Consider the following 24104-nt stretch of genomic DNA (forward strand, 5'->3'; position numbering starts at 1 on the left):
GGCTCGCAATATACGCATGCTTTCACCGGACCTCCATGTTCTGGGACTGCTCCATTCAATGCTGCAATCGTGGGGTGACCTGTGACAGAGCTCCCTCGCGCTGCACAAACTCGCTGAAATCAGTAGAGCCAAGGGGAATGGCGTGCGGCTGAAATACCAAAGACCAGGTACGGAGCTCAAGACCTGCTTGCTCAGTAAGCTCCTTCGACACCACCGGAGATCAAATCGGACAACACTCTACTATCCTATGTACTCCATTTGGCCTTAGAAAGCAGGGACGAAAGCCCGCAGGTCAACTTTTGGTGCAGAGCGCCTTCAGCACTCCAGTCCTTGAGCCTAGAGAACGGAATCTTGTTTCTCCTACCGCTTGCCCTTTAGCTCCTCCTCAACTTCGCGCACAATTACATCCCTCACACTGGACCAATCGTTGTCCACCCCTGTGACCCGCTTCTGCATCTCCAAAATTCCCTGGAATTGCTCCGGTAGTACGCTTTCGAAAGTGAAGCCTTTCACCTCCTTCAGTGCCAATTCAACTGCATGCGAGAACTTGGCCGGGTGAGCTGTTGCCAACGCCACGTGTTGTGAGTTGGAATTCGACATAGAGCGCAGAGTGGCTGCGACACCGATGGCGGAGTGTGGATCGAGAACGTAGTGGCCATCGTGCTCGGTGCCGGTGGTCGCAGGCGCTGTGTGTCCGTTGGAAGTGGCATTGGCTTGTGGCAGTTGTTGGGAGTAAACGCTCTTGATGGTCTGGATCGTGTGATCGTCGCTGACGCGCTCACTCTCGAAAAGCACTTTCGCTTTCTCCAGCACCTCCTTGCCAACACCAAAGCCACCTTCAGACTTCAGCTGGTTCAGCCATCCCTTGACCTTTGCGCCTGCCTCTTCTCTACGCTGCTTGGTGTTTTCAATCTTGCTCGTGTCGAAAGCCAAGAACCAGAGTAGACGCTCGAAATTTGAGCTCACTAGAATGTCCATCGCTGGGCTGAGCGTCTCCTTGACACCCTCTTCGTGCGCCTTCACACCGTCTTCGACCAGCCCACCTTCAGCTTCACGGCCATGGACGGGTTGCTTTTCATAGTAGCCCGTCTTCCAGAATCGATGCAGAATGTCGTTCTCATTCGTCGCCACCACCAGTTTCTCTGTTGGCAGACCCATGCGTGTAGCGAAGAAACCAGCTAAAATGTCGCCGAAGTTGCCTGTAGGAACCACGAAGCGCACTTGTGGTTGTGAGTCAGTGTTCCGCAGAAGTGAAAAGTATGAGTGGAAGTAGTAGGTGATCTGCGCCAGAATTCGAGCCCAGTTGATGCTGTTGACGGCTGCGAGACGGAACTGTTCGTTCGTCCCTGGGTCCGCAAATAGCGCCTTGACGATGTCCTACACCATACGTTAGCAACACGAGATATTAGCTTGAAAGAATCTCGCTGAACATACCTGACAGTCGTCGAACGTCCCGCTCACAGCCAGATTGTGCACATTGGCATCCAGCACCGTCGTCATTTGTGCCTCCTGTATGGGACTGACCTTGCCTTTCGGATGCATGATGAACACGCTGACATCCTTCTTGCCTCTCAATCCATAGATAGCCGCGCTGCCCGTGTCACCGCTTGTAGCTCCAATGACCGTCAAATGCTCTCTCTCCGCTTCCTCCCCTTTCCCCTTATTTCTTCGCACGAGGAAGTACTCGAAAAGGTTGCCCACGAATTGCAAAGCCACATCCTTGAACGCAAACGTTGGGCCGTGGAACAGCTCCAGCAACCACAGCTCCTTGCCCTCTCCACCGTTAAGACGCTTCAGCGGCGTCACATCCTTTGCTCTGAATTTGCCATAGCTCCGCTCGACAATGCTCTTGAGATCCTGACTCGGGATCTCCTCCTCTGAGATATACAGCGAGAAGATCTCATAGGCCAAATCTTGAAAACTCAGGTCGCGCCATCTTGTCTGCCAGTCTGACGGAAGGGCCGGGATCTCTTCTGGGATGAAGAGGCCACCATCGGATGCGAGTCCCTTGAGGACGACGGACTCGAAGGAGAACTGTGTATCATCTATGCGCCTCAGCGTAAGTCACCAGATCTTGCACCCAAAGCCAGCATTGGCCTGTAGTTCAACGTACGTCGTAGCTGCCACCGCGCGTGCTGAGGTAGCGCTGCGAGGGGGTGGGTGAGGCCATTACGGGCGGGGGTGTTGAATCAGTATTGCTATGACCACTTGCGTCGCAACATCGAGTCACAATGGAGTGCCTTTGCGATGTTGAAGTCAAAAAATGCCGCTGAGTCAGCCAGGTCTCGGCGTTCACATGCACCTTCCTGCCTTCTTCCTTTGCCCTCAATCTCGCTCCACTGTCTTTGAGACACATTTGTCTATACTGTGCACCAAAGGAGGGCTCACGGCCAATATTACGTGGTGTTTACCGTCTCAACGCCATGTTAATCTCGTATCACGCTCAGTCGACGCAGAGATTGTGCGAGGCAATATACGGAAAGGCTCCAGACCGCCCCCCATCCATCCCCCATGCTCCTTCGAGACCAATTGTACCCAATCTAGGCCTACCAACGAGAGCAAAGGCCTGTTGAACTACACCATTCGTTGTCGTTCTTGTGGCTGCAAGGGGTCTTCAGAAGGCAGCGGATAATACACCGCCTCCGCTCCCGGTGTAGACGAGCCTCAATAGCGCTTCAAGGACGCCCAATGGTAATGGTCAAGTATTGTTACCTCATGTTCCTTAGATCTACTCGCTCTCTAGTCAAGTCTCTTTACCTTACCAGTTCTTACCGCAGAACTTGGTGGGCGCCCACCATCAGAACACCTCCGTCACCGGGACGAGATCAAGAGAAGACCATCTTACTGTAACAAAGCGAAGTGCATACCCACCAGGAGCAGTACAACCCTTCTGACCTGTATGCCCTTCCGAAGCTAGCATGGCTTCTCCTCCACCATCCATCCCGCCAACAATGCGTGCCTGGCTCCGCCCTTCCCGTGGACCACCAGCCACTTCACTCAAGCTATCAACCATCCCAACCCCAACAATAACACACGACTCGACCGACATACTCATCCGCGTGGCCTACTCGGCTTTACAGTACTCGAGCGAGTTCATGCTACGCACCCTCCCAGCAATTCCAGGCCTACCGCCACGGATCCCCGAGCTCGAGTGGTCTGGTGTGGTGGTGGCAGCAGGATCCAGAGCGCCAGCCGAGCTACGGGAGATTGGAGCGCGTGTCGCGGCCTTCCACGCGATCCCCAACTTTGCACTGTACGGCTACGGCTGTTTGGCTGAGTATGTCAAGGTTCCGGCGAGTCAGGTTGTTCGACTGTCAGGCGACTTTGATCTCGTGGCAGCAGGCGGAATCTCTGGCGCCGGAAGTACAGCACTGAAGATGATGCACGCTGCGGGCGTCAGCCAGGGCGACAAGGTCCTCGTCAACGGCGCTAGCTCTTCGGTGGGCTCGGTCATGGTGCAGATGTGCAAGGCGAAAGGTATCACTGTTTTGGGAACGGCGAGTGGTGGGAACGAGGAGCTGGTGCGCGGTCTGGGAGTTGATGAGGTCAGTACTTCTCCCAGAAGATCAGCCTCTAAGAAGTCATGCTGACAGCACCAGTTCATCGACTACACCGCACGACCGCTGCCAGAGTACTTATCAGACAAGCACTCAACCCAGCCATTCGACGCCATCCTCGACTGCGCCGGCATCCAAGCCCTCTACACCCACTCACCCGCCTACCTCAAACCCTCCGGCGCAGTGGTCAACGTAGGTTCCTTCGAAGGCTTTCTCGCAACATTCTCAAACTGGTTCCTCAACGCCTGGCGACCGACATGGCTCGGCGGGATACCACGACGCTACATCATGTTCAGCACGCCGCCTTCCACGGACGCTACGGCCATAACGGCAAGACTCATTGATGAAGGCAAGGTACGGATGTTGATCGATTCGGTCTGGGAGATTGAGGATGTGGTGAAGGCGTACGCGAGGATTGCTACGAAGAGGGCACGAGGGAAGGTCATTGTCAAGGTCGGGAAGGATGGACGTGGATGTTGAGCTTATATGAGGGATCGGTATTCCTGTCAAGTATAATCTCGATCTATCTATCGTTGGCGTGTATCTCCCAGAATATTCTTTCTCTCAGCAGCCACCAGGAACAAATTGCCTACCATCTATGATGGCAGGTTCTGCGGCGTGTAGCTCTGGTCCGGCTTGACGACCTTGTTGCCAGCCAGCTGCTTGTCGGTGTAGGCCGGGTAGATAATCTGGCCATTCTTCACCACCGAGAGAGTAGTGAAAGCCTTGTCGTTGCCAAACTGGTTGGACCAGGTAGATCCAACGCTAACCCATCGTTAGCAGTGCCTCACACACAACCTGTCGATCCCATAGAAAGGCACGGTACTTACGTAAAAGCACCACACTTAACATTACTATAACTCGCATGCGCCGCCGGGCTGCCCGTAGCCTGGTAACTGCACTTGGTCACGGGTTTGCCGTCGTTGGTGTCGATGGCGTAGGTGAAGGAGCATTTCTTGGCGTTGGCGGTGCAGACGCGCTTGAAGTTCTGGATCGTCCAGGTCGAGCCGGCGACCATGAGGTTGAAGTCGCGCGTCTCGAGCTCGGGGGCGGGAGCTGCGAGGGCCGTGGTGGCGAGGAGTGTGGTGAGGAGGGAGGTGAGCTGCATGGTGGTGGTGATGAATATTCTGAGTCGGTTGGGTGACGGGTTTGGGTGGTAGATTTGAATAGGAAGACGAGAGCAGCCTTATTATATGTCGTCTTCATGAGGTCCCGTCATCCCTCCATGCCTCAAAACCCCTCGCAGGTTCAACAACGGAACGAGTGACGATGACACGAGAGGGGTGAGACGATGACACGAAATGGCCGCGTCCCTTGCTTTGCTCAGCTTCGTACATCGCAATGTGCGTCTGGATTGAATTGCAATGGTCGTTGCATGATACTAGGTCGTCGTGTTCTCTGGGCGGACAGGTACAGGTGGACGTTGACATAAGGTTCCGTCCGCTTGCGCTAGGCATACGGGATAGGAGATGGCGTTAGAGATGATGCAGTTTTGGTAGATCTAGACTGCGGCTGTCCAGATTCCAATGGTATTGCGATGAGCAGAAGCTCGTGTTTGTTGTCAGATCGATGATGAAGGCGAGCACTTTATCAGCTTTTCAACGCTGGTTCAACCTGCGAATTGGTTTGGTTCTCCACACCGTCGCCTGAAGTGTGTCCAAACTCCTGAATGCATGTGAAAGACAGAGACATGCTGATAGTCAGTTGTCTAACTTTGAGATTTCGACTTCATGGTAGTATGGAGCAACGCCTACCTTGAACTCACAAGCAATTCGTGCAATGCCCGGTGTGCTGGCAAAGGTAGCCTCGTATCTCTTCGGCCTCGAAAATGCACCGATCGAACGCGTTCGATTCATAGGCCCGACAAAACTCGCTCAGAACGCTCAGACCATTTCCCGTATCAAGTACCACATCATCATCATAGCTTCGTCCTCCCCTCCTCACTAGTCCCTCTCCTCATCCCAGTCCCAGTCCCAGACCCGGACCCATTTCCGCCCACATTCACCATCCTCGCCGCCCCTCTCAAAGCCGTCGCAGCCGTACTGACCGCACCAACCGCGGCCTCAACACCAGCTCCAGCTCCGGCGTCCATCATAGCACCCCCCGCGCCTGAGCTCGACGCGCCAGGCGTAGGACTACGACCCTGCTGTCGTTGTAGAGCGGACGATGTGAGCCAGTGCACCTGCCGCTGTAAGCCCGCTGTCTGCGCGGCGAGGTAAGAGATCTCTTCTCGAGTGCGGAGGTTCTCGTTGAGGATCTGCATGGAATGGCGGCCATCCAGCTCTGAGAGTGCGGAGGAGACGCGGGTCATTTCATCCCGCAAACTTTCGTGCATAGATAGGAGGTGATGGAGGGGAGAAGCATAGGGTCCGCCGTTGGTGGCTGGAGGTGGAAAGCCAGTCGGTGAGGCGATGTCAAAGTCGGACGAGAACGGCTCAGGTAGATCTGCCGGCCTAGGACCAGGCGGCAGCGGTGCTGCGCGTTGTCGTGGTGATGTCGCTGAGCTGAACGCTGTGTGCATGGTCTCTGCTGGTGATACTGCGTCTTCGTCCACGGCAGACTCAGTCCAGTCATATCCTGCGGCTGTACCGGTTGGCGTAGTACTCTCCGCAGTACCACTGCCGAACAGACGTTCCTGTAACGAGGGTGTAAGACTGTTGTCCGCACTTCTCTGACTGGTCTCCACTCCAGGAGGGTATAGAATGCCTTGCATATTTTGAAAGCCTCCCTCCAGCACCTCCAGCTTCCGACTCATCTCTTTTTGCGCCGCCTCCTGCTCGTCCAAGCGCTCTTGCTGTTTCAATAGTACCGGCGCCAGCTTCGCAAATGTACAACTCTTCGCATGAAGCTCCGCGTGGCCTCTCTTGCTCCTGCTCGTACAACCCAAAGCTTTTCCAGGACAGGAGACACTCATCGCAGGGCAGGCCTCCTTCCTATGCGCCTCGAGGTCCCGATAGAACACCGAGCTCTTGCACATATCGCAATGCACTCGTCGATCCGCGCACTCGCTCCTCCAATGCGCCTCTAGCTTCCACTTCTGCAGCTCTTTGTGGCATGAAAGGCAACTAACACCAAAGTGCAGACAGCCTTGCGCTGCATCTTTCCGCCGAACAGGAAGTGTACAGTCGTCATCCGTACATTCGATTACAGTATAGCCGCAGTAAATGTTGACATGATCTTGAACCTCGCAACGCCGTACTTCAGCCTTGCAGCCATCGTCTCTCTTTGGACAATGTACCACCAACTCATCGACCAGATTCACGAGAATCTTGCTGGTGGCTGATCGAGGGCCAAGCTTGGCCGGCGTGCGGCATGTCGGGCAGTCGCCTCGAGGGCCGAGTGGAGTGTATGAGGTGTTCGAGTTCCAGCTTTGGCGAATGCAGTCCCGGCAGAAGACATGGTCGCACTCAGATAGAACGACGGGATCGACGAAGGGGCAGCGACAGATGGCGCACATCAGGTTGTTGTCGTAGATGGAAACATAATCCAAAAGCCGTAGGTCGACCGGAGGGTTGTAGTTCTGCGCTCGTGACTTGCAGTTCAGGTAGTGGCTCTCCTCCATGTTGCGTCTTTGCTCAAGCCTCCTCATGCCTCTGACTTCCACGCCCATGCTAGAGCGTCGGGCATGTGGCGGGGGTGGAGGCACGCCTAGCGCGTTGTTTGGATTCGCAGAGCTGTGAGAATGCGAGCGCGTGATGGTAGACTCCTGCCTGCCGGATGGAGAGGAACGCGAGAAGGGAGAGCGCGACATCATGCTCGGCATCTGAGCGGAAAGTCGAGGGGAGCTCGAGGTGGGTGGTGGCAGCCCGCTTCCAAATTCCTGTTACACAAGGCGGTCCAAGTTGGCGTTGATCAACAGCCGGTGGAACGATATACGGCGTGTGGTACGTCCTTGGGAGAGGCTAAGGAGTGCTGTGTGCAATATGGCGCGCCGGAGCGGTTCTGCAGAGTCGGGGAATGGAGATATAGGTATGGATTGGCGGTATCCACGCAGTAGTCTAGGTCCTCGAGATATTGCGTTGACTCCTCCTCAAGTATCGTGCATTAGGGGGTGATCAAAGCTCCATCACAGTGCAGCTTTGGTGGCCTCGTCCTCAGGAGGATGTGGCCTCGCTGGCAAGCGCTTACCGGGAAGCCTGATTTGTCGTTGTTGCAGCCGTCCAGGACCAGCTCGTTGGATGCTGAGGTCGGAATCGCGTGGTGTTGGTGTAGTGGCTAGGGTGTAGGAACACGTGCTCGGCGTTACTCTGGAGCGTATATGGTATGGTCACTGTAGAGCATAGGTAGTGTGAGACATTGGAGGTGCTCGTGCGGAGGAGGAGGCTGGAAATAGCAGCCGATCCCCCCACTGCCGCGGCCGCGGAGGTCGAGCTCGACGATCACCGACATCATCTTCAACACTTCCCTACCACAAGGCAACAATCATCTCCAAGACAGGACGTCTACCAGGGCGCATTGGAAGTGTCTTCAGACACACCACTATCCAACTACCGCTGCATGCGTACCACTTTCAGACCACCATCCGCCGCCATCAACCACACAGCTGCCTAGGCGCATCCACCACCCACGGATAGACCATGTCGAGCGCTTCCCCCCACCAGCTCTTCCTCCTCGCCGACCACCTCAAGCTCTCCCTCCTCGAACGGCAACGCGCCGTCAGCTTCAACCTCGAATCGCACAAGCAAGACAGCGACATCTCCCGTTCCCTCACCAGCCTCCAAGAAGGAATCGAACACCTCGAATCACAAGAAGCAGATCTCGGGCAAGCAGCAGACTCGAGCTCCGACCTCTCGCGACTACGGCGGCAGTATGAAGAGCTATACTCGCAGTTTCACGGTGCCGCACCTTCATCACCGGAGATACAACGCCCCAATAACCCGAGCCTACAATTAGACTTCGCCGCAGCGCAATCAAGACCGACCCAACCTAGACGGAACAAGAGCGTCCGCTTCCGCGACGATCCTTCTGCTGAAGAGCAAGAAGATCCGGTAGACGTAGCGAACCGTGCCGCGCTCTTCTCCGACCAAGAACGCTATCGGGACGAACCTTCGGGTCCCGACCAGTCTGAGCTCGGCAACCAGCAGATACACGCATACCATAAACAGGTACTACGAGATCAGGACGAGCAGCTTGACACACTTGGACAGTCAATCGGGCGGCAGCGGGTGCTGGGGATACAGATGGGTAATGAGTTGGAGGAGCAGAATGAGTTACTGGATGACGTCGAGAGCGGAGTCGATAGGCATCAGTCGACGCTCGATCGGGCGCGGAATAGGCTAGGGACAGTGGCGAGGAAGAGTAAGGACAATTGGAGCTGGATGACGATCGGGATACTGATTGTCGTCCTTGTGCTGCTGATTGTTGTGTTGAATTAGCCATGAGCGACGAATTAATGCCTACTTCACAGCGTCAAAAGGCCGGTCATGTCCTTCGTGTTCTGTATGTAACTGTCGTCTGGATTAAGGTCGGAAGATGCCGAACTAGCGTGCATTTAGCCTTTCAAGGCATCATCGCCTTCATTGTTCCCAACGAACGACGAACCTCTTTGTTCTATCTACCTTACTAACCGCAGAGCCGCCTCCAACATATAGTGGTGATGGACTGAATGAATTTGTTCCAACAGTCTGGAGCGAGTTTGCTGTGATTCAACGATATGACTTCCAATCTCTCAAAATACGCGGTACGACTATGGATCATTCCTTTGCATGCGATGGCTATTCTAGCTGACTCTGCATTCATCAGTGCGACCAATGCCGTACTCGTAAAGTACGCTTAACGCGCGGACGTGTACTCAATACCTGACACACTGCAGATACGATGCTCACGCGAGTCAAGCGGTTGCTCACAATGCATCGCCGATGCTCGCAACTGTGTATACTCCCGATCAGGCGTCATTCGCAGGCGCCCAAGGCAAACGAAGCGGCCATGGCAAGCTGCGACTTCACCAACGAACCGCAGCACCGTTGCAGGTTCTGATGGCCAAGCGTCGTCATCGTCGCCGGGAGACCTTCAATCGCAGATGGATCACGACATCTCTCAGACCAAAGACAGTCTTCAGCAGTTTGATGTCTCCGGCAATAGTCCATCTGGTACTCTTGCCGCTTTGGGAGAGGAGTATTCGTCGTTCTGGCAGGGACCAGGTCTCGCGGAGATGGCTGCTGAACTGGGTCTGAAGGAGAAGTCGTTCGTAACCTTCGGCAGCGGCCAGACGGCCTCGTTTTCCAAAGGTGAGTAGCACCAGTCCATACCAAGCTGCTACATGTACTTACAATATCAGCCTACTATGCCATGGAAGGGAAAGGCAAACCGCTTCTTGCGCCAATACCACCAGACGTATTTCGAGATGCCTTGGCACGCCCTCACGCGGTACACGAAAGAGCTCACCTCGTGCTCATCTATGGAGTTCTGTTAACCGAGGCTGCGTTAAATGAAAGCTACGACAGGACCACCGTCACCAAGTTGAGATGGAACCTCAGGCTTTCCATCGACGATGCGAGACTACTGCTAGAACCAAGCGACCTCAATATGCAGGCGTTGATGATCTTGGCTTTCCATGTTCAAGAAGTCACAACCCCATCGCTGTCTTGGATGGTCTTTTCGATCGTCTGCAGAATGCTGCAAGCGTTGGGCGTCAATGCAAGGAGTCTGGACCCCGAGACTCGAGAAAGACGCCTCCTCCTGGCCTGGACTTTCAATGCCATCGACAAGAATCTTGCGCTCATCTTCGGGCGGCCGCCCGCTATGCACAAGATCACGAACGCTAACCTGCCGATTATTCCTGTGCACAAACTGTTGGAATACCGGCCTCACCAGGTCATTGACGGCGGCCGCATTGGGACTTCCTACCAGAGCACCTTCGGTGCGCACTTCCTCTACTTCATGCACCGCTCTTCAGAGGTGACTGCCGATATCTGGTCTTGCCTGTACGAAGACAGCTCCAACATCGCTCGCGTACGCGAGAAGCTGGATGACTGGCACCAAAAGACAACTTCGGTAGGTCGACCCTCTTTCCACCAACACTACAGACACTGATACTTCTAGACCCTCGAAGCATGCCTGGTCGCAGAACAGCCTTTCATGGCCCCAGAGGCTCTCGACTCCATGCGCTTGGGCATCAAGTATCAACACTTCAACTACAACTACTTCAAAGTACTGCTGATCCGCTCACGGCCCGATCTGCGCGAAGAATGCATCTCGTCCTCACAACAGATCTTGTTTTTACTCGAAGACTTGGTCTCCGACTCGTCTGAGGTGTTCAACGGCGTTATTTGGGTCATCCTGTACTGCCCTTTTACGCCGTTCTTCATCCTGTTTGGTGAAGTTCTATCAAAAGGCAATACTCCGTCCACAAAACGGTCGTTGAAGGCTTTGGAGACGATGTCTTCGTTTTTGAATCAGATGAGATCTCGTCATCCTCAGGCGGCCAAGCTTCATACGATCGCTACGACATTCGTGCAGTATGCTCAGCAGGTCCTTCGAAGGTCCGAAGACTCTAAGACAGAGGCAGACGCTGCTGCTGATCCAAACGCACGCGTTCCTACGAGCACGAGTACTTCAGTGGGCACAAACAACACCATCCCTCCGACAAGTCTGCCTCATGAGCCAGCCCCGGATCAGCAGCACCCGCAAGACTTACTCGATTTGTTCAACGATCCAGCCGTGCAAGACCTTTCCATGGACATGGACTTCTGGCTACCAAATGCCTCGACATCGCTCCAGCCTGAAGTCCAGCCGAGCAGTATGGAGGGCATGCTCCAAAGCGCCGGCATGGCCAGCAACGATGCCTATGGATTCTTCGCGGACTCCAACTTCGACTGGCTTTCATGGGATGCGATGACTGATATGTCCATGCAGTGAAGGGGTTGTCAGGCGCCGAGGGGCTGTGTCCGGGCCCGAAAGGTGTATGGGCCGTTGCGTGTCTTCGACAAGCACCGGCTTAGAACAATACGAGCTATGCAAATTTGCGCGTGAGTACTGGACGGGCAGGAGGGCTGATGATTTCGCCATCACAACTTGCTGTCGAAGCTGCATCGTCTCGCATATTGCTCGCCTGTTCTGTGAGCAGCTCTGTCAAAGACTCCGCTACGATCCCCGCCTTCAATTCCATCGGTGGACTTCGACAGCCTCTCCGACAGCAATACAACAGATTCAAGCGACCAGGTCTATGAGTTTTTGATGTCCCTTCTTTTCTGAGTGTCCTCTCTCTCACATGCCGTTTTTGCAATAATACGCAGCCCCATCCCGACACCACCAATCTAACTGGCGAGACGCAGCACAATAATTCAAACCACCAACGACACAACGACCAACAAAAACCATGTCAAAATACCAAATCGTCCCAGCGCGTCCATCAAACATCTCCTCTCTGACCACAATCGTCGCCCGCTCCTTCCACTCAACAAACCCCTACATCCGCGCCGCACTCCCCGACACCCCATCCGTCCGAGAATGGTGGCGAAACATCTTCCAACACTTCCTCTCCGACAGCAGCAGCTGGCACGTCTTGACCGCCTCAGCCCCTTCCTCGGAATCCAATTTTCCCCGGAATGCAGAGGAAGACGAAGAAGAAGCAATCGGCGTCCTAGTCCTCCGCCACATGCAACCCCACGAGCGCGGCTCAGGCGCTTGGTCGATCTTCCCTCTAACTTCCGATCATGACGCGGAGAAGTTCAACGCCATGGTGTCGACGATGAGTCTGCAGCGCGAGAGAATTATGCGAGTTGACGAGGAGGAAGCGGCGAGGAAGCATTACACGATCGAGCTGTTCGGGGTGGACAACAGCTGGAAAGGTAAAGGCGTGGGCGCGGCGTTGTTGAGGCGGGCTTGTGAGGTCGTTGATGAAAGGGGGTTGGAGACGTTCGTGCAGGCTAATGCCAGCGCGAGGGCGTTTTACGAACGAGAAGGCTTCCAGGTGCGGGGTAGCGAGGTGATGCCTGGGGAGGACAAGTATGAGGAGTTCATGCTGCTCAGACCCGCGAAAACCAGTTGAAATTGATAGAATCACATGAATTCATTACGCTAAAGTATCAGACACGCCCCTCAACTCACAACCGACTCGACGCCCACCCCTGCATCTTATCCCACTGCCCATCCGGCCACACCTGCGCCAGCGCCTCCCAGATATGTCCCACGGTGACAATCTCCAACCCATCCTTGACCTCCTGCGGCAAATCCTTGACGTCCTTCCGATTACCTTGCGGTAGCAAGACCTTCTTCACACCCGCTCGCATGGCGCCGATGAGCTTCTCCTTGATGCCGCCGACGGGCATCACTTTCCCTCGTAGAGCGACTTCGCCGGTCATAGCGAGGGTAGGCGGGACGGCTTTATGGCTGAAAAGCGAGATGAGGGCGATAGTGTGCGCAAGACCGGCGCTAGGTCCGTCCTTTGGAATCGCGCCGGAGGGGCAATGTACGTGGATGGAGCGGGATTTCATGATGTCCTCGCTCGGATCGGCGGTGAGGGCGAGGTCGTAGGCGTGGCTCTTCACCCAGGTGAGGGCGACTTCGACGCTCTCCTTCAGCACGTCGCCCAGTTTGCCGGTGAGTTGCACGCGTCCGGAGCCGGGCATGTCCGCGATCTCGATGAAGAGGATACTACCTTGTGTGCCGTGGCTATAGGCGACGAGGCCGGTGACGACGCCGGGCTGGGAGTTGCGGGCGGCGATTTCTTCTTCGAAACGCTCGATACCGAGGATATCTTCCAGGTCCTCGATTGAGACGTTGGGGGTATACGTCGAGATCTTGTCGGTATCCCGAGCTTCAGCGAACTGCACAGCTTTGGCACGGCAGACGCTTCCCAGCTCACGCTCGAGATTTCGCACGCCGGATTCGCGAGTGTAGCTCGTAATAACTTTGTCGAGCGCACCCTCCTCGATGTCGACGTCCTTCTTCTCGAGACCGTTGGTCGTGATCTGCTTCGGGATGAGATGCTGGGTGGCGATATGCCTCTTCTCCAGCGAAGTATAGCCGGAGAGCTGGATGGTCTCCATGCGGTCCAGTAACGGCGCAGGGATAGTGTCGAGAGTGTTGGCCGTAGCAATAAACAGGACCTTGCTCAGATCAATCGGGATGTTGACGTAATGATCGACGAAAGTGTGATTCTGCTCTGGGTCGAGCACTTCGAGCATAGCCGCTGACGGATCGCCATGCATGGAAGACGTGCCGACCTTGTCAATCTCGTCGAGCAGGAAGACCGGGTTCGCAACGCCGACCTTCTTCAGGCCGTTGACGATGAGACCGGGCATGGCAGCGACGTAAGTCCGACGATGTCCTCTGATCTCTGCTTCGTCCCGCACGCCACCGAGCGAGATGCGGTGGAACTGCCGGCCGAGCGAGGTAGCCACCGACTTCGCCAAAGATGTTTTCCCCGTTCCAGGCGGTCCTACAAGCAGAAGAATAGGCGACTTGTCCACCATCTTCTTGTGCTGCAGCAGCTTGACCTCCTCTGACGTCTTTTCTCGTGGCTTCTCGTCTTGCCTTGCCTTCTTCGTGTCCCTCGTCGTCGGCGCAACGTCTTTATCCAAATCAGCCTCTGAAACAGCACCTGGCTTCACCACCGCCTCCTTCTCTTCTTTACCCTCCCCAGCCTGTGTAATCGCCTTGATCTGCCTCTCCAGATCCAGGTTGACCGTCTGCTTCAGCTTGAGCACAGCCAGATACTCCAACAACCTCTTCTTGATCTTCTCCAGACCGTAATGGTCATCGTCCAGTTGCTTCCTCGCCCTCTGCAACGTCGCGGCATCCAAATTATCCTCTGTAACCTTCGACCACGGAATCTCAGCCAGATTCTCCAAGTAATTCCTAATCACCTGATGCTCTGCCTGCGCCGGGTTCATGCCCGCCAGCCTCTTCAACTCGCGATCCGCAACCTTCTGTGCCTCTGGCGTGAGCTTCGCCTCCTCCAACCGCTTCTTCAGCTCATCCACCTCGTTCGCCTCTTCCTGCTCGCCACCGGGCGGTCCAAAGCCAGCCATGCCATTCCCCGGCATCTGCCCATTCCCCATCCTCCTCAACCTCGGATCCTGGCGTAGCCTGTTGAGCATCTCCGGGTCGATGTTTCCGTTCTGCTGCGGCGCATTCGTCGCGATGACCACTGTCCTCGTCGAATTGCTCTGCAAATTCCCAATCGCCTTCTGCAAGATCTCAATGATCCTCTCCAACCTCTCCGGCACCGCGAGTGCGGACAGTATCCTCAACTTATCCTCGTGCGAGCAATCGATGATATTCGTCATAAAATCCGCCAGCACCCCAGCCTCATTGATATCCTTCCTCACAATAAACAGCTCCAATCTCCGCGCCAGGATCGGGGAAAGCGACATCGACGGTCCTCGCGGCAGCAGCGCAGACAGTCGAATCAACGCGATCAACTCCCGGCTCAACTGCTTCAACTGCGCGAACAACTCTCCAACCTTCCCCTCCGCCTCCCCAGCCGCCACCGGCGCATCCTCATGCACCGCAATCCTCGCCTCAAAGTGCGGCCGCTCCTTCGTGAACTTCTCCACCCGAAACCTCGCCATCCCCTCCACGACCAACGTCAACTCCCCCGGCGTCCTGCCCTGCACCCCCGTCACCCGCGCCAACGTGCCGTAGCGGAACAAATCCGGCTTCCTCGCCTGCGCGGGATCGGTGGCCTGCGTCGCTCTATCATCCTTTGCGCCGGCATCCTCGATCATGCGCTGGCCGTCTGGGCTGAGGTAAGGCGAGTTGAGCGGGACGCAGCCGACGGTGACGCTGTTGGGTTCCGGGCGCGGGGTTGAGGCTTTGGAGTAGATGTGGGCGAGGATGGCGGCGATGTCGGCGCGGTTCTGGAGCGGGATGCGGGCGGTGATGCCGGGGAGGAGGACGACGTTGTGGGGGAGGGGGACGAGGGGGACGGTGCGGGTTTTCGGCTGTCCGACCGCCATGTTGATGGTTTTAGGGAAGAGTCAATCGATTGAGATGTATTGGAGAGATGGAGAAGGTGGAGGATGAGAAGGTGAGTTGTCTCGGTGTCGTGGAAGCAAATGGAAGATGTAAACGCGAACACATGTGACGCCACCGGTTGATGCCGAGGTATATGACCTGCAGGACCCAGTGTCTGTTTGTGGAAGTCACTTGCACGACGAGCACACTCATACAGTGACAGGAAAACGCACAATGCAACGTGTCAAGTTGTGAAGGTCTGTGTACCGTTTCATTCAAGTCGTCCGTTCTACCTCTTCCATAGCTTTGCTAGTAGACAAGATGCTGTCGTCATGCATCTCATCATATCCAGCGCGCCAACATCTGCTCGGAATGCCCATATCTAGACACCATGTACTCAATCATCTCCCCCTTCCACCCATCATCTTCTGCCTCTCCTCACGATCTCGCGCCCTCTGCATCGCCCGCTGCGCCGCGATAAGCCCGTTCTTCACCTCGCCCTTCGGGAAGCTGTCCACATCGTAATACGCCTGCCCAATGTCGAGCAACCACTCTGGTCTCACCGCCGTCACAGTACGGATGTAGTTCTTGTTCGTGAGGACAAACTCGTTGTACAGCACCCATTCGCTGTCCTGGCCCAACACAGTGCTCGGGTGCAACAGCACGGACTGGTTGTCCTTGACGGTCGTGTAAGTCTTGTTGTCCTTCTTCGCCACCTGCATGAAGAAGCCAGCCACGAGCGCACGGCGGATGTTCTCGTAGTACTTCTTGTCTTCGAACGGTGTGGAGACGAGTTCGATGTCTTCGCGCTCCATGATGCGCTTCAGCTGTAGGCGCACGTTGTCGGCTTGTTGGAGGGCTCGGTAGGACAGGAAGTGATCGTGGCACCATTGCTTCGGGTTCTCCTGTGCAGCCGGGGACTTGAAGGCGTGGTAAACGTTCAGCATCGTCAGATGGTCGCCGTCTTGGTGCGCGAAGAGGTCTTTCATCTCGTCGGCTCGCTTACGTGCAGACGCTGGTCGAACGAAGACTTGCGGGACTGAGAGCAGCGCAGTGAGAGACAATATCTCGTTGCTGCAGTAGAACTCAGGTGAAGAGATGAGCATGACAGCTAATGCTGGATCTAGGGGGAAGCCCGAGGCCACGGTGCCCAGGTGAGTGAGTTCGCCTTCATCATCGAGGCAGGCGAGGTAGTTGAGCTCCTCTAACGCACGCATGAGTGTCTCTGGTGCCGGCGGATCCATGAGGTCGAAGTGCACGAGATCGTCAACGCCCAGCTTCTTCAGCTCCAGCACGGTACTAGCGAGATTGGAGCGAAGGATCTCAGGGTATGACTGCTCGATGAGCTCCTTCTTGAACGCATCTTCAGTATAGAGGCGGAAGCACTTTCCGGGACGAGTACGACCAGCACGACCCGCTCGCTGCTGCGCGGACGCCTTGCTGATCGGCGATACCAGAAGCGACTCGACTCGAATCCGCGGGTTGTAGACCTTTTGTTTGGAGAAGCCAGGATCCACCACGTACACGATGCCGTCGATTGTGAGTGACGTTTCGGCTATGTTGGTGGAGACGATGCACTTCCGACCAGGCTTGCCGCCTGGCTTATAAGGTGGCGGGGCTGGGTCGAAGATGCGTTGCTGTTGAGCAGGCGGAAGGCTACCGTAGAGCGGGTACACCTTCAAAGGTCCTGCACCTTCTCGGGAGAGCTCGTCTGCCTCAAGGTTGATCTTGCGACATGCATCCTCGATCTCCTCTTCACCTGTAAGGAAGAGCAGAATGTCGCCTTCTGGCTCTGTGCCGTGGATCTGTAGAACTGTCCGCATAGCAGCCTCCACGTAATCCCGCTCTGGCTCGGCTGTGTAGAAGATTTCGACAGGGTGCGTCCGACCGGGTACAGCCAGCAGCGGCGCACTCATGAAATACTTCTGGAACTTCTGCGCGTCAAGCGTAGCAGACATGATAATCAGCTTGAGGTCAGGCCTGCGCTGCACCACCCCCTTCAAGAGTCCCATCAGAATGTCCGTAGCCAGCGTCCTCTCGTGAGCTTCATCCAGAATGATGGTGCTGTATCGCTTCAAGTCGTGATCGTTCATAGCCTCCCGCAACAGCATACCGTCCGTCATGTACTTCAGCATGGTGCTCGGGCTCGTCATATCCTCAAATCGAATGCTGTATCCGACCTCCTCTCCCAACTTCACATCCATCTCCTGCGCGACACGCTGTGCCACCGACATGGCCGCCACTCGCCTGGGCTGAGTACAAGCCACCATCTTGCCCTGACTCTGCGGTAGGTCGTCAAAGGCCACGAACTGCGGGATCTGCGTAGTCTTTCCCGAACCCGTCTCACCAACGAAGACCAGGATCTGCGACTTCTGGTACATGTCCAGGAACTCCTGCCGCTGGGCGTGCACCGGCAGACCTCGCCTCGTCTTCAAGATGCTGAAGTACTTCTGCGACAGCTGCCTGCCTGTGAACGGGTTCGTTGGCCCATCCTCTGCGACCTTGGCCATCTTTGCAGTCGATGCATGGCGCTTGAAGGTGGACAGACCTCCTGCGCTGCCGTTCGAGTTGGAAGCATATCCATTGCCATAGCCGTTGGACTGGTCGAGTCCGACGCCGTTTGAATCGCCGTTGGGGTGCATGTGCGCTAGATAGGGGTTGGACTGGTCAGCCTCGTTGGAGAGTTTCTGGCGCTTGAAGCGCGACTTGTTCTCCGAGTCGGCCATGGCGAAGGTGAGTTGTGCTGGTCATTCGGCGCGCGGCGCAGAAAAGTTATTGCCTTCGAGGAAGGTCCGACGATGCTGTACTGAAATGTGTATCGTCGTGATAAAATCTACGCCCATTCTAAATTCTGTTTCTCAACCACAGCAGCAACACTTCCGACTCATATAGCCTGGTCAAAGGAAGATGCATGCCGGCCACAATACCGTATCTTGAAGCGACTAAATCACCATGGACACCAGCACTGCTCTTCCCCCAGACGAGATAACGACCATTTTCTACGTTGGCCACCATGAAACCGATCGAACAGAAAATGTCTCTTACGACGTGCTCAGTCAGGCGCAGGGCCTGGGCTACGACTTCCTGACTGTCCCCATCACCACGCCGGCCTTCCATACCAGTGTCGTGAGCCTTGTGAAGGACTACAAGCAGCGAATAAGCCAATCTGACTCACGGGAACTGCCCCTGCCCTTGATCCCGCCCCTAACACCACAGGACTCGACGTTGACGCCCGACGACAGCAATAGCCTAAGGGTGGCCGTCGTCAGCCCATGGATAGACCTCGGGTCCTCGGATCCTGTCATCGCTCATATCAGCCGTCAAGTCCTCAATCTTGAGGTAGCGTACGCCGCCTTCTGTGGTGTCAGCAACGTTCTTGTGTACGCACCGACAGAAGAAGCAGACGCGGTCGGGTACGGCAGAGCAGTGCAAGAGGCCCTCGGCTTGGGGCCGTACGTCCAGCTGCACGTGTTGTTGCCAATGAGTGGCGAGCTCGAGACCGATTATCCCTACGGCGAGCATTTGTCGGAACTTGCAGCTCCGCCAGACTTTGACGCGGACGAGGATGATTCTACCGCGAAAGACGAGTACGATGTGTGGGCTACGTGGGACACGATCAGGTCGTTGTGTAGCTACAGTCAGAAGCTGTGCTTAGGTACGAATACAATCTTACATTTCCCTTCCCACTTACCTCTCACATCCCGTTCCTTGCTGTGCCCCCGTGAGAGCATAAGGCTCAACCCAAGGTATATGCCTCTTCTATAGGCTGCCAACAGAGCCGCAACTGACCACGATATTTCCCAGCCCTCGAAGTCCAACGCCAACTCCCATGTCTCGACCTACAATGTCGGTGGTATTCCGAACCTGTCCGGCTGCTGGTCTTCCCAAGAACAACCTTCATCCGTAACGCCAAAGGCTACCCGGTTCTATCCAAGCCCCACCAACAACTCATCTCGCGCTTCGCACGCCTCCGCTTTCCTCCATGGATGCTGCTCAGCGATGTCGGCACCCTGTTGGGTGCCGTTGACATTCCAGCACGAACTTCACCAGAGCCGACACCAGCAGAAGCAACGTCGAAGACGAAAGAGAAGCCGAAAGATCCAGTGCCGCATCTACGCTACCTGCGACATCTTCAGCAAAGTCAGCCACCTCGTCCACCTATAGAACGATTCGGTCAAGGGTATCAGGACTACCTGCAATCTCCCCTCCAGCCGCTGACCGACAACCTGGAGTCCGTAACGTATGAGGTATTTGAGAGAGATCCTGTGAAGTATGAGTGGTACGAGCGAGCCATCGCCGTAGCCTTAAAAGATCTACGAGAAACGGTCGAAGACGCAAGACCGATTGTGGTAGCAGTCGCTGGTGCCGGAAGAGGTCCCCTCGTCACTCGCGCCCTCCAAGCAAGTGAGTCCACTGGCGTAGCAATCGACTGCTGGGCCGTGGAAAAGAACCCAAACGCCTACGTCCTTCTCCAACGCCGCAACGCCACCGACCCCCTTTGGTCCAATAGCGTCCATGTCGTCAAATCCGACATGCGCCACTGGCCCGGCCCATCCAACCCCAACGGAGAAGCAGGCAAAGTTGACATCCTCATCTCCGAGCTCCTAGGCTCCTTCGCCGACAACGAGCTCTCCCCCGAATGCCTCGACGGCGTACAACACATCCTCCACCCCTCCCACGGCATCAGCATCCCGCAGAGCTATAGCGCCCACCTCACTCCCATCGCCACCCCGCGCATCCACAGCGATCTCCTCCTCCGCAGCGGCGGTGGGGGGGAGAAATGGGATATCCCGTACGTCGTCCTGCTGCACCAATACGACTACCTCAGCCTCTCGCCCGCTTCCTCACCAGAGTCCCGTACGCCGAACGTCCAGCAAGCCTGGTCCTTCACCCACCCCACCTCCCCACAAACACTCACCCACGCACGCCTCCGCGCAGGCGGGGGCGCAGGAGCCCCAGGCAGTGTCGGTGGGGACGGCAGCAACGAGCATAATTCCCGCAGCTGCAGGATAAGTTTCACCTGCGCGAAGCAAGGCGTCTGCCACGGGCTAGCGGGATATTTCGAGACAGTGCTGTATTCCAGCGCGCGGACAGGGGAGAAAGTGGAATTGTCGACGAATCCGGTGACGATGGAGAGCAAGAGTCAGGATATGATTTCTTGGTTTCCGATTTTCTTTCCATTGAAGGTATGTAAGGTCTATTTCATGGGGAGATGATGTTATGCTAACTAGTGCTGTAGACACCGGTATACGTTCCTAAAGGAGGCGAGATGATGGTGCACATGTGGCGACAGACAGACGACAGGAGCGTGTGGTACGAATGGGTGGTCGAAGTATACGATACTGCAGGGGGGAAGAGAAGAAAAGTAGGTATGTCGGAGATGGGTACGAGTCGAAAGAATGCATGCTTGATGTAGTAGGGCTATGATGTGGAGAATCTGCTCACTGCTTCTCAACCCTCCATCCCCTCCAACTCCGCCTTCGAAGCGCGATAATCCTCTTGCGCCTCCCTCTCCCTCTTCCTAACCAAAGCAACTTCCTCCCTCAAACCCTCCAAACGCTCCGCGATCCCCGCCCCTTCCGCACTAGCAGCAACCCTGCCCACCTCGACATCAAGCCTCGTCTTTTCTAGAAAAGCCGCCGCCTCACCAATCTTCTGTTTAAGCTTCTTCGACCGCTCAACATACCCGCCGTGGACCTTTCCCAGCTTCTTCTCCAGCGCTAGGCCCTTATCTGCAGACGTGGCAATGACATCTTGCACGTTGTCAAAAGCTTCAGTGAGAAGTTGCTCTTCATCCAGCTCATCTTCGCCATAGCCCGCGAGTCCAGGTAGCATGCTCTGCCGCTCGTACGCAGCCTGCCACTCCCGCTCGAAAGCCTTGCCAAAAGCGGAGCGGTCGGCATCCTCGCCCATCTCCAGGATGACTTCCATCTGCGCGTTCTGCATCGCTTCTTGCTCAAAAACCTGCACAGGTTTGGCGTGACCGTTGACATTACTGCCGCCAAACTTTGTGGCGTCGTTCGCCATCAGCAGCGCCATCTCCTCAACAAGGAAGCGCTGAATAGGGTCGGACAGATCCTTTGCGTTCTTCAGCATAGCGTCCACGTCCACTACCTTCGGTCGGGGCAAGCCTTTCTGCAAGACCTGTGTTTGACGCTTGAACTCCGCCATCGCGGTGGCTTCCGCAAGGGCAGCGTTTCTGGCGTCGCGGACAGCAGAGTCTTCTGCTGATAGCTCTGCGGCACCCGTTGCGCCCTCCTCTTGGTCTTCCGGCAGTTCGAGTTCCCACTCGGTCTCTCTTGGCTTCGGCAGAGACGAAAGCTTCCCACGCAGCGAAGACTTGGCTGCTTGTTCTCGCAGCCGGATGTCATGCGGCGTCTGACTGACGAGTGCTGAACTTCCATCCTCTTGATTGAGAGCAAAGTTGTCTCTAGGCGTACGCATTGGTGTGGCGCCTGGTGCACCAGCAGGAGTCGCACCTGTACCGTTCATGCCGCCGGTGCGAAGGGGAGTGGCCATAGGGTTGGGGGTGAAAGATGCCTGCTTTGAGGGCGCCACGCCTTGGTAGCCTGTAGTGTTAGCGCCGCTTTCGTGCAGAGGTGTGTTTTCGCCGCCAAACAGCACAGATTGCGTCTCAGTCCTGGCACGAGCGTTGCGCAATTCATTGGCTATCCGGTCCTCTTCCTGTGGCGCGCGTGGTGTTCGAATGGGCGTTGCTCCGATGGTGTTCGAGTAGTTGCTCATCAAGCCTCTCGTCGCATCGTTCTCGCTTGCTTCGGCCATCGTATTCGCCCTGTCTCCGGACATGCCCATCTTGACGATGTCTTCGAGCTCGCCCTCACTGACTTGCGGTGCCGGCAGGACCAGGCCGCGTCTCTTGCTGCTTTGTTCTGCTTCCTTAATCTTCTGCATCTGACTCGCCCTAGCAGCTGCCGCTGCCGCTGAAGAATTGCCGTCCTTGTCGTTCTTCCTCCTCTTGTGCTCTTGCGCATCACCATCCTGTTGGTCCTGCTTTCGCTTGTTCGCAAGCTGCTGCTTTCGTGGATCGAACGCCTCCCTCGCCCGCTCGTTCTCTGCCAATTCTTCCTGGGTGTCATGAAAACCTGGCGCTGGCGCCCTTTCAAATGGCACGTCGGCGTTGTAGTCCATTTGGCCCTTTTTCTTTGTCGTGACCTTGACGTTAATACCAGCGCTCTTGAGCTCTCTCCTCTTAGCCAATACCGCCAATCTCCTGCTCTCCTCCAACTGCCTCTCTCGCGCCTTCCGCTTCGCCTTCTTTCCTTGCGTGTTCGCCAAACGTGCGCGAGCCTCAGACAACATCTCCTTCTCATCTTCATCCAAATCGATCGTGTCCGGCCTGGCAGGTCTGCTCTCCGGCTCCGGATCCACCTCGCCTGGTCGCAAGCGTCGCACATCGTCAGCACTCGGTGCTGCAGTCTCGCCGCCTTCTGGGCCACCAAGTCCAAACTGTCCACTCTCCTTTGCTTCGGCCTCGTCCAGCAGCTTCTGATACCGCTCCAGACACTGCGTCGCCGTCCGGCCAACGATGGGCGCAATCGTCCGCCATTGCGTCGGCATCAACTTGGCCAAGTGAAGCAGCTTCTCGTCCTCCTCGCGACTCCATTCGATCTTGCGGATGCCTGGGTCCAGCCATTCTGACCATCGGGCTTTGCATTGCTTTGGGGTTTTGCGCGCGAGCAGTGAAGACACGCGCGCCCATTGGTTGAGTCCATATTTCGACACGGCGGCCTTGAGGATCTCATCCTCGATGTTCGTCCATACGCCGCCCTTGACGACCGGCATGTTGGCGGTCGTGTGGTGTTAGTGATATGAGGTTATCGAGTACGATAAATTCTGAAGACGTGAGGTTAAGCTCCTCCAAGAACCGGAGTTGAGCCACGTCTGTCACGTGCTTTGCTCACTTCAACTTCAGGCGAATGATTCATGATGTAACGATGAGCAGGTCAAGCTGGTCAAACATTGCGCATTGAAGCACAGGTCAAGTACTGTATTTCTTCATTGGCTCCTATCTCCCGTCTCTACATCTCCCTGAGTTCCTAAGAAAACCAAAGTCCACACAGAACATCACCGGGAAATACACCCACAAGGACAGCCCAACATGCACCGCGCCCTCCGCCAAACCACCCGCTTCGCGACCCCCTCCCTCCGCCGCACCTACGCTGGCATCAAACAGGACGACCCATCTCTCCACCCCACAGGCGCCAACTCCGAAGCAGCCAAAGACCTCGGCCCTCTCTCAAAGTCTCAACCCGCCCCCGGCTCAGAGCAACCCTCGAAAACCCAACCCGGCACCGAGTCAAATGCTACAGTGCAGGACCAGCAAAAGCAGCAGCAGCAAGGCCAACAGCCTCAGTCTCAGCAGAAGAACGGACAGCAGCAGCGGCAGATGTCGACCTCGAGACCGAAGACGATCGCGGAGCAGGACGAGGAGTTGCGGCAGAGGATGAGTGGGCATGCTGGGGATGGAGGTCAGGCGGGGGTGGAGTATGAGGGTGGAGAGCCGGTGGCTATGAAGAGGAGTGTGCGGAACAATATGTTCAGATTGATTTGAGTCAAGGGAACGCATTTACTGGCATTGTTGGGCGTTGGTGGTTTGGGGAGCATTGGGTGGGTATTTGTGGCACA

General features: G+C 56.0%; 12 protein-coding genes across 12 annotated transcripts; 6 read left to right on the forward strand and 6 right to left on the reverse strand.

Annotated features, from left to right (window-relative positions):
* Positions 1 to 360: 360 nt before the first annotated feature.
* Positions 361 to 2170, reverse strand: THR4 (threonine synthase; the record flags this gene model as incomplete). Its single annotated transcript, XM_064806133.1, has 3 exons — positions 361 to 1377; positions 1435 to 2034; positions 2114 to 2170. 3 exons carry the CDS (start codon positions 2168 to 2170, stop codon positions 361 to 363), a joined length of 1674 nt encoding a protein of 557 aa, XP_064655459.1.
* Positions 2171 to 2951: 781 nt separating this feature from the next.
* YIM1 (zinc ion binding) lies at positions 2952 to 4037 on the forward strand (the record flags this gene model as incomplete). Its single annotated transcript, XM_064806134.1, has 2 exons — positions 2952 to 3545; positions 3600 to 4037. The coding sequence occupies 2 exons, from the start codon at positions 2952 to 2954 to the stop codon at positions 4035 to 4037; spliced, it is 1032 nt and encodes a 343-aa protein (XP_064655460.1).
* Positions 4038 to 4153: 116 nt separating this feature from the next.
* Positions 4154 to 4665, reverse strand: LTR77_008906 (uncharacterized protein; the record flags this gene model as incomplete). The annotated part of the gene is made up of 2 exons (XM_064806135.1): positions 4154 to 4322; positions 4388 to 4665. 2 exons carry the CDS (start codon positions 4663 to 4665, stop codon positions 4154 to 4156), a joined length of 447 nt encoding a protein of 148 aa, XP_064655461.1.
* Positions 4666 to 5475: 810 nt separating this feature from the next.
* Positions 5476 to 7119, reverse strand: LTR77_008907 (uncharacterized protein; the record flags this gene model as incomplete). Its single annotated transcript, XM_064806136.1, has 1 exon — positions 5476 to 7119. The coding sequence occupies one exon, from the start codon at positions 7117 to 7119 to the stop codon at positions 5476 to 5478; it is 1644 nt and encodes a 547-aa protein (XP_064655462.1).
* Positions 7120 to 8134: 1015 nt separating this feature from the next.
* LTR77_008908 (uncharacterized protein) lies at positions 8135 to 8932 on the forward strand (the record flags this gene model as incomplete). The annotated part of the gene is made up of 1 exon (XM_064806137.1): positions 8135 to 8932. The coding sequence occupies one exon, from the start codon at positions 8135 to 8137 to the stop codon at positions 8930 to 8932; it is 798 nt and encodes a 265-aa protein (XP_064655463.1).
* Positions 8933 to 9576: 644 nt separating this feature from the next.
* LTR77_008909 (uncharacterized protein) lies at positions 9577 to 11414 on the forward strand (the record flags this gene model as incomplete). Its single annotated transcript, XM_064806138.1, has 3 exons — positions 9577 to 9784; positions 9835 to 10550; positions 10599 to 11414. The coding sequence occupies 3 exons, from the start codon at positions 9577 to 9579 to the stop codon at positions 11412 to 11414; spliced, it is 1740 nt and encodes a 579-aa protein (XP_064655464.1).
* Positions 11415 to 11874: 460 nt separating this feature from the next.
* LTR77_008910 (uncharacterized protein) lies at positions 11875 to 12546 on the forward strand (the record flags this gene model as incomplete). Its single annotated transcript, XM_064806139.1, has 1 exon — positions 11875 to 12546. One exon carries the CDS (start codon positions 11875 to 11877, stop codon positions 12544 to 12546), a length of 672 nt encoding a protein of 223 aa, XP_064655465.1.
* Positions 12547 to 12601: 55 nt separating this feature from the next.
* On the reverse strand, positions 12602 to 15460 carry LTR77_008911 (uncharacterized protein; the record flags this gene model as incomplete). Its single annotated transcript, XM_064806140.1, has 1 exon — positions 12602 to 15460. The coding sequence occupies one exon, from the start codon at positions 15458 to 15460 to the stop codon at positions 12602 to 12604; it is 2859 nt and encodes a 952-aa protein (XP_064655466.1).
* Positions 15461 to 15859: 399 nt separating this feature from the next.
* On the reverse strand, positions 15860 to 18184 carry PRP43 (DEAH-box ATP-dependent RNA helicase prp43; the record flags this gene model as incomplete). Its single annotated transcript, XM_064806141.1, has 1 exon — positions 15860 to 18184. One exon carries the CDS (start codon positions 18182 to 18184, stop codon positions 15860 to 15862), a length of 2325 nt encoding a protein of 774 aa, XP_064655467.1.
* A 226-nt stretch (positions 18185 to 18410) lies between these two features.
* LTR77_008913 (uncharacterized protein) lies at positions 18411 to 20874 on the forward strand (the record flags this gene model as incomplete). Its single annotated transcript, XM_064806142.1, has 3 exons — positions 18411 to 19113; positions 19263 to 20644; positions 20698 to 20874. The coding sequence occupies 3 exons, from the start codon at positions 18411 to 18413 to the stop codon at positions 20872 to 20874; spliced, it is 2262 nt and encodes a 753-aa protein (XP_064655468.1).
* A 35-nt stretch (positions 20875 to 20909) lies between these two features.
* On the reverse strand, positions 20910 to 23261 carry CEF1 (Pre-mRNA-splicing factor cef1; the record flags this gene model as incomplete). The annotated part of the gene is made up of 1 exon (XM_064806143.1): positions 20910 to 23261. The coding sequence occupies one exon, from the start codon at positions 23259 to 23261 to the stop codon at positions 20910 to 20912; it is 2352 nt and encodes a 783-aa protein (XP_064655469.1).
* A 316-nt stretch (positions 23262 to 23577) lies between these two features.
* LTR77_008915 (uncharacterized protein) lies at positions 23578 to 24030 on the forward strand (the record flags this gene model as incomplete). The annotated part of the gene is made up of 1 exon (XM_064806144.1): positions 23578 to 24030. The coding sequence occupies one exon, from the start codon at positions 23578 to 23580 to the stop codon at positions 24028 to 24030; it is 453 nt and encodes a 150-aa protein (XP_064655470.1).
* Positions 24031 to 24104: the final 74 nt, after the last annotated feature.

Source organism: Saxophila tyrrhenica, assembly GCF_035928015.1.
Source record: "Saxophila tyrrhenica strain CCFEE 5935 chromosome Unknown scaffold_16, whole genome shotgun sequence".
Classification (NCBI taxonomy): domain Eukaryota; kingdom Fungi; phylum Ascomycota; class Dothideomycetes; order Mycosphaerellales; family Extremaceae; genus Saxophila; species Saxophila tyrrhenica.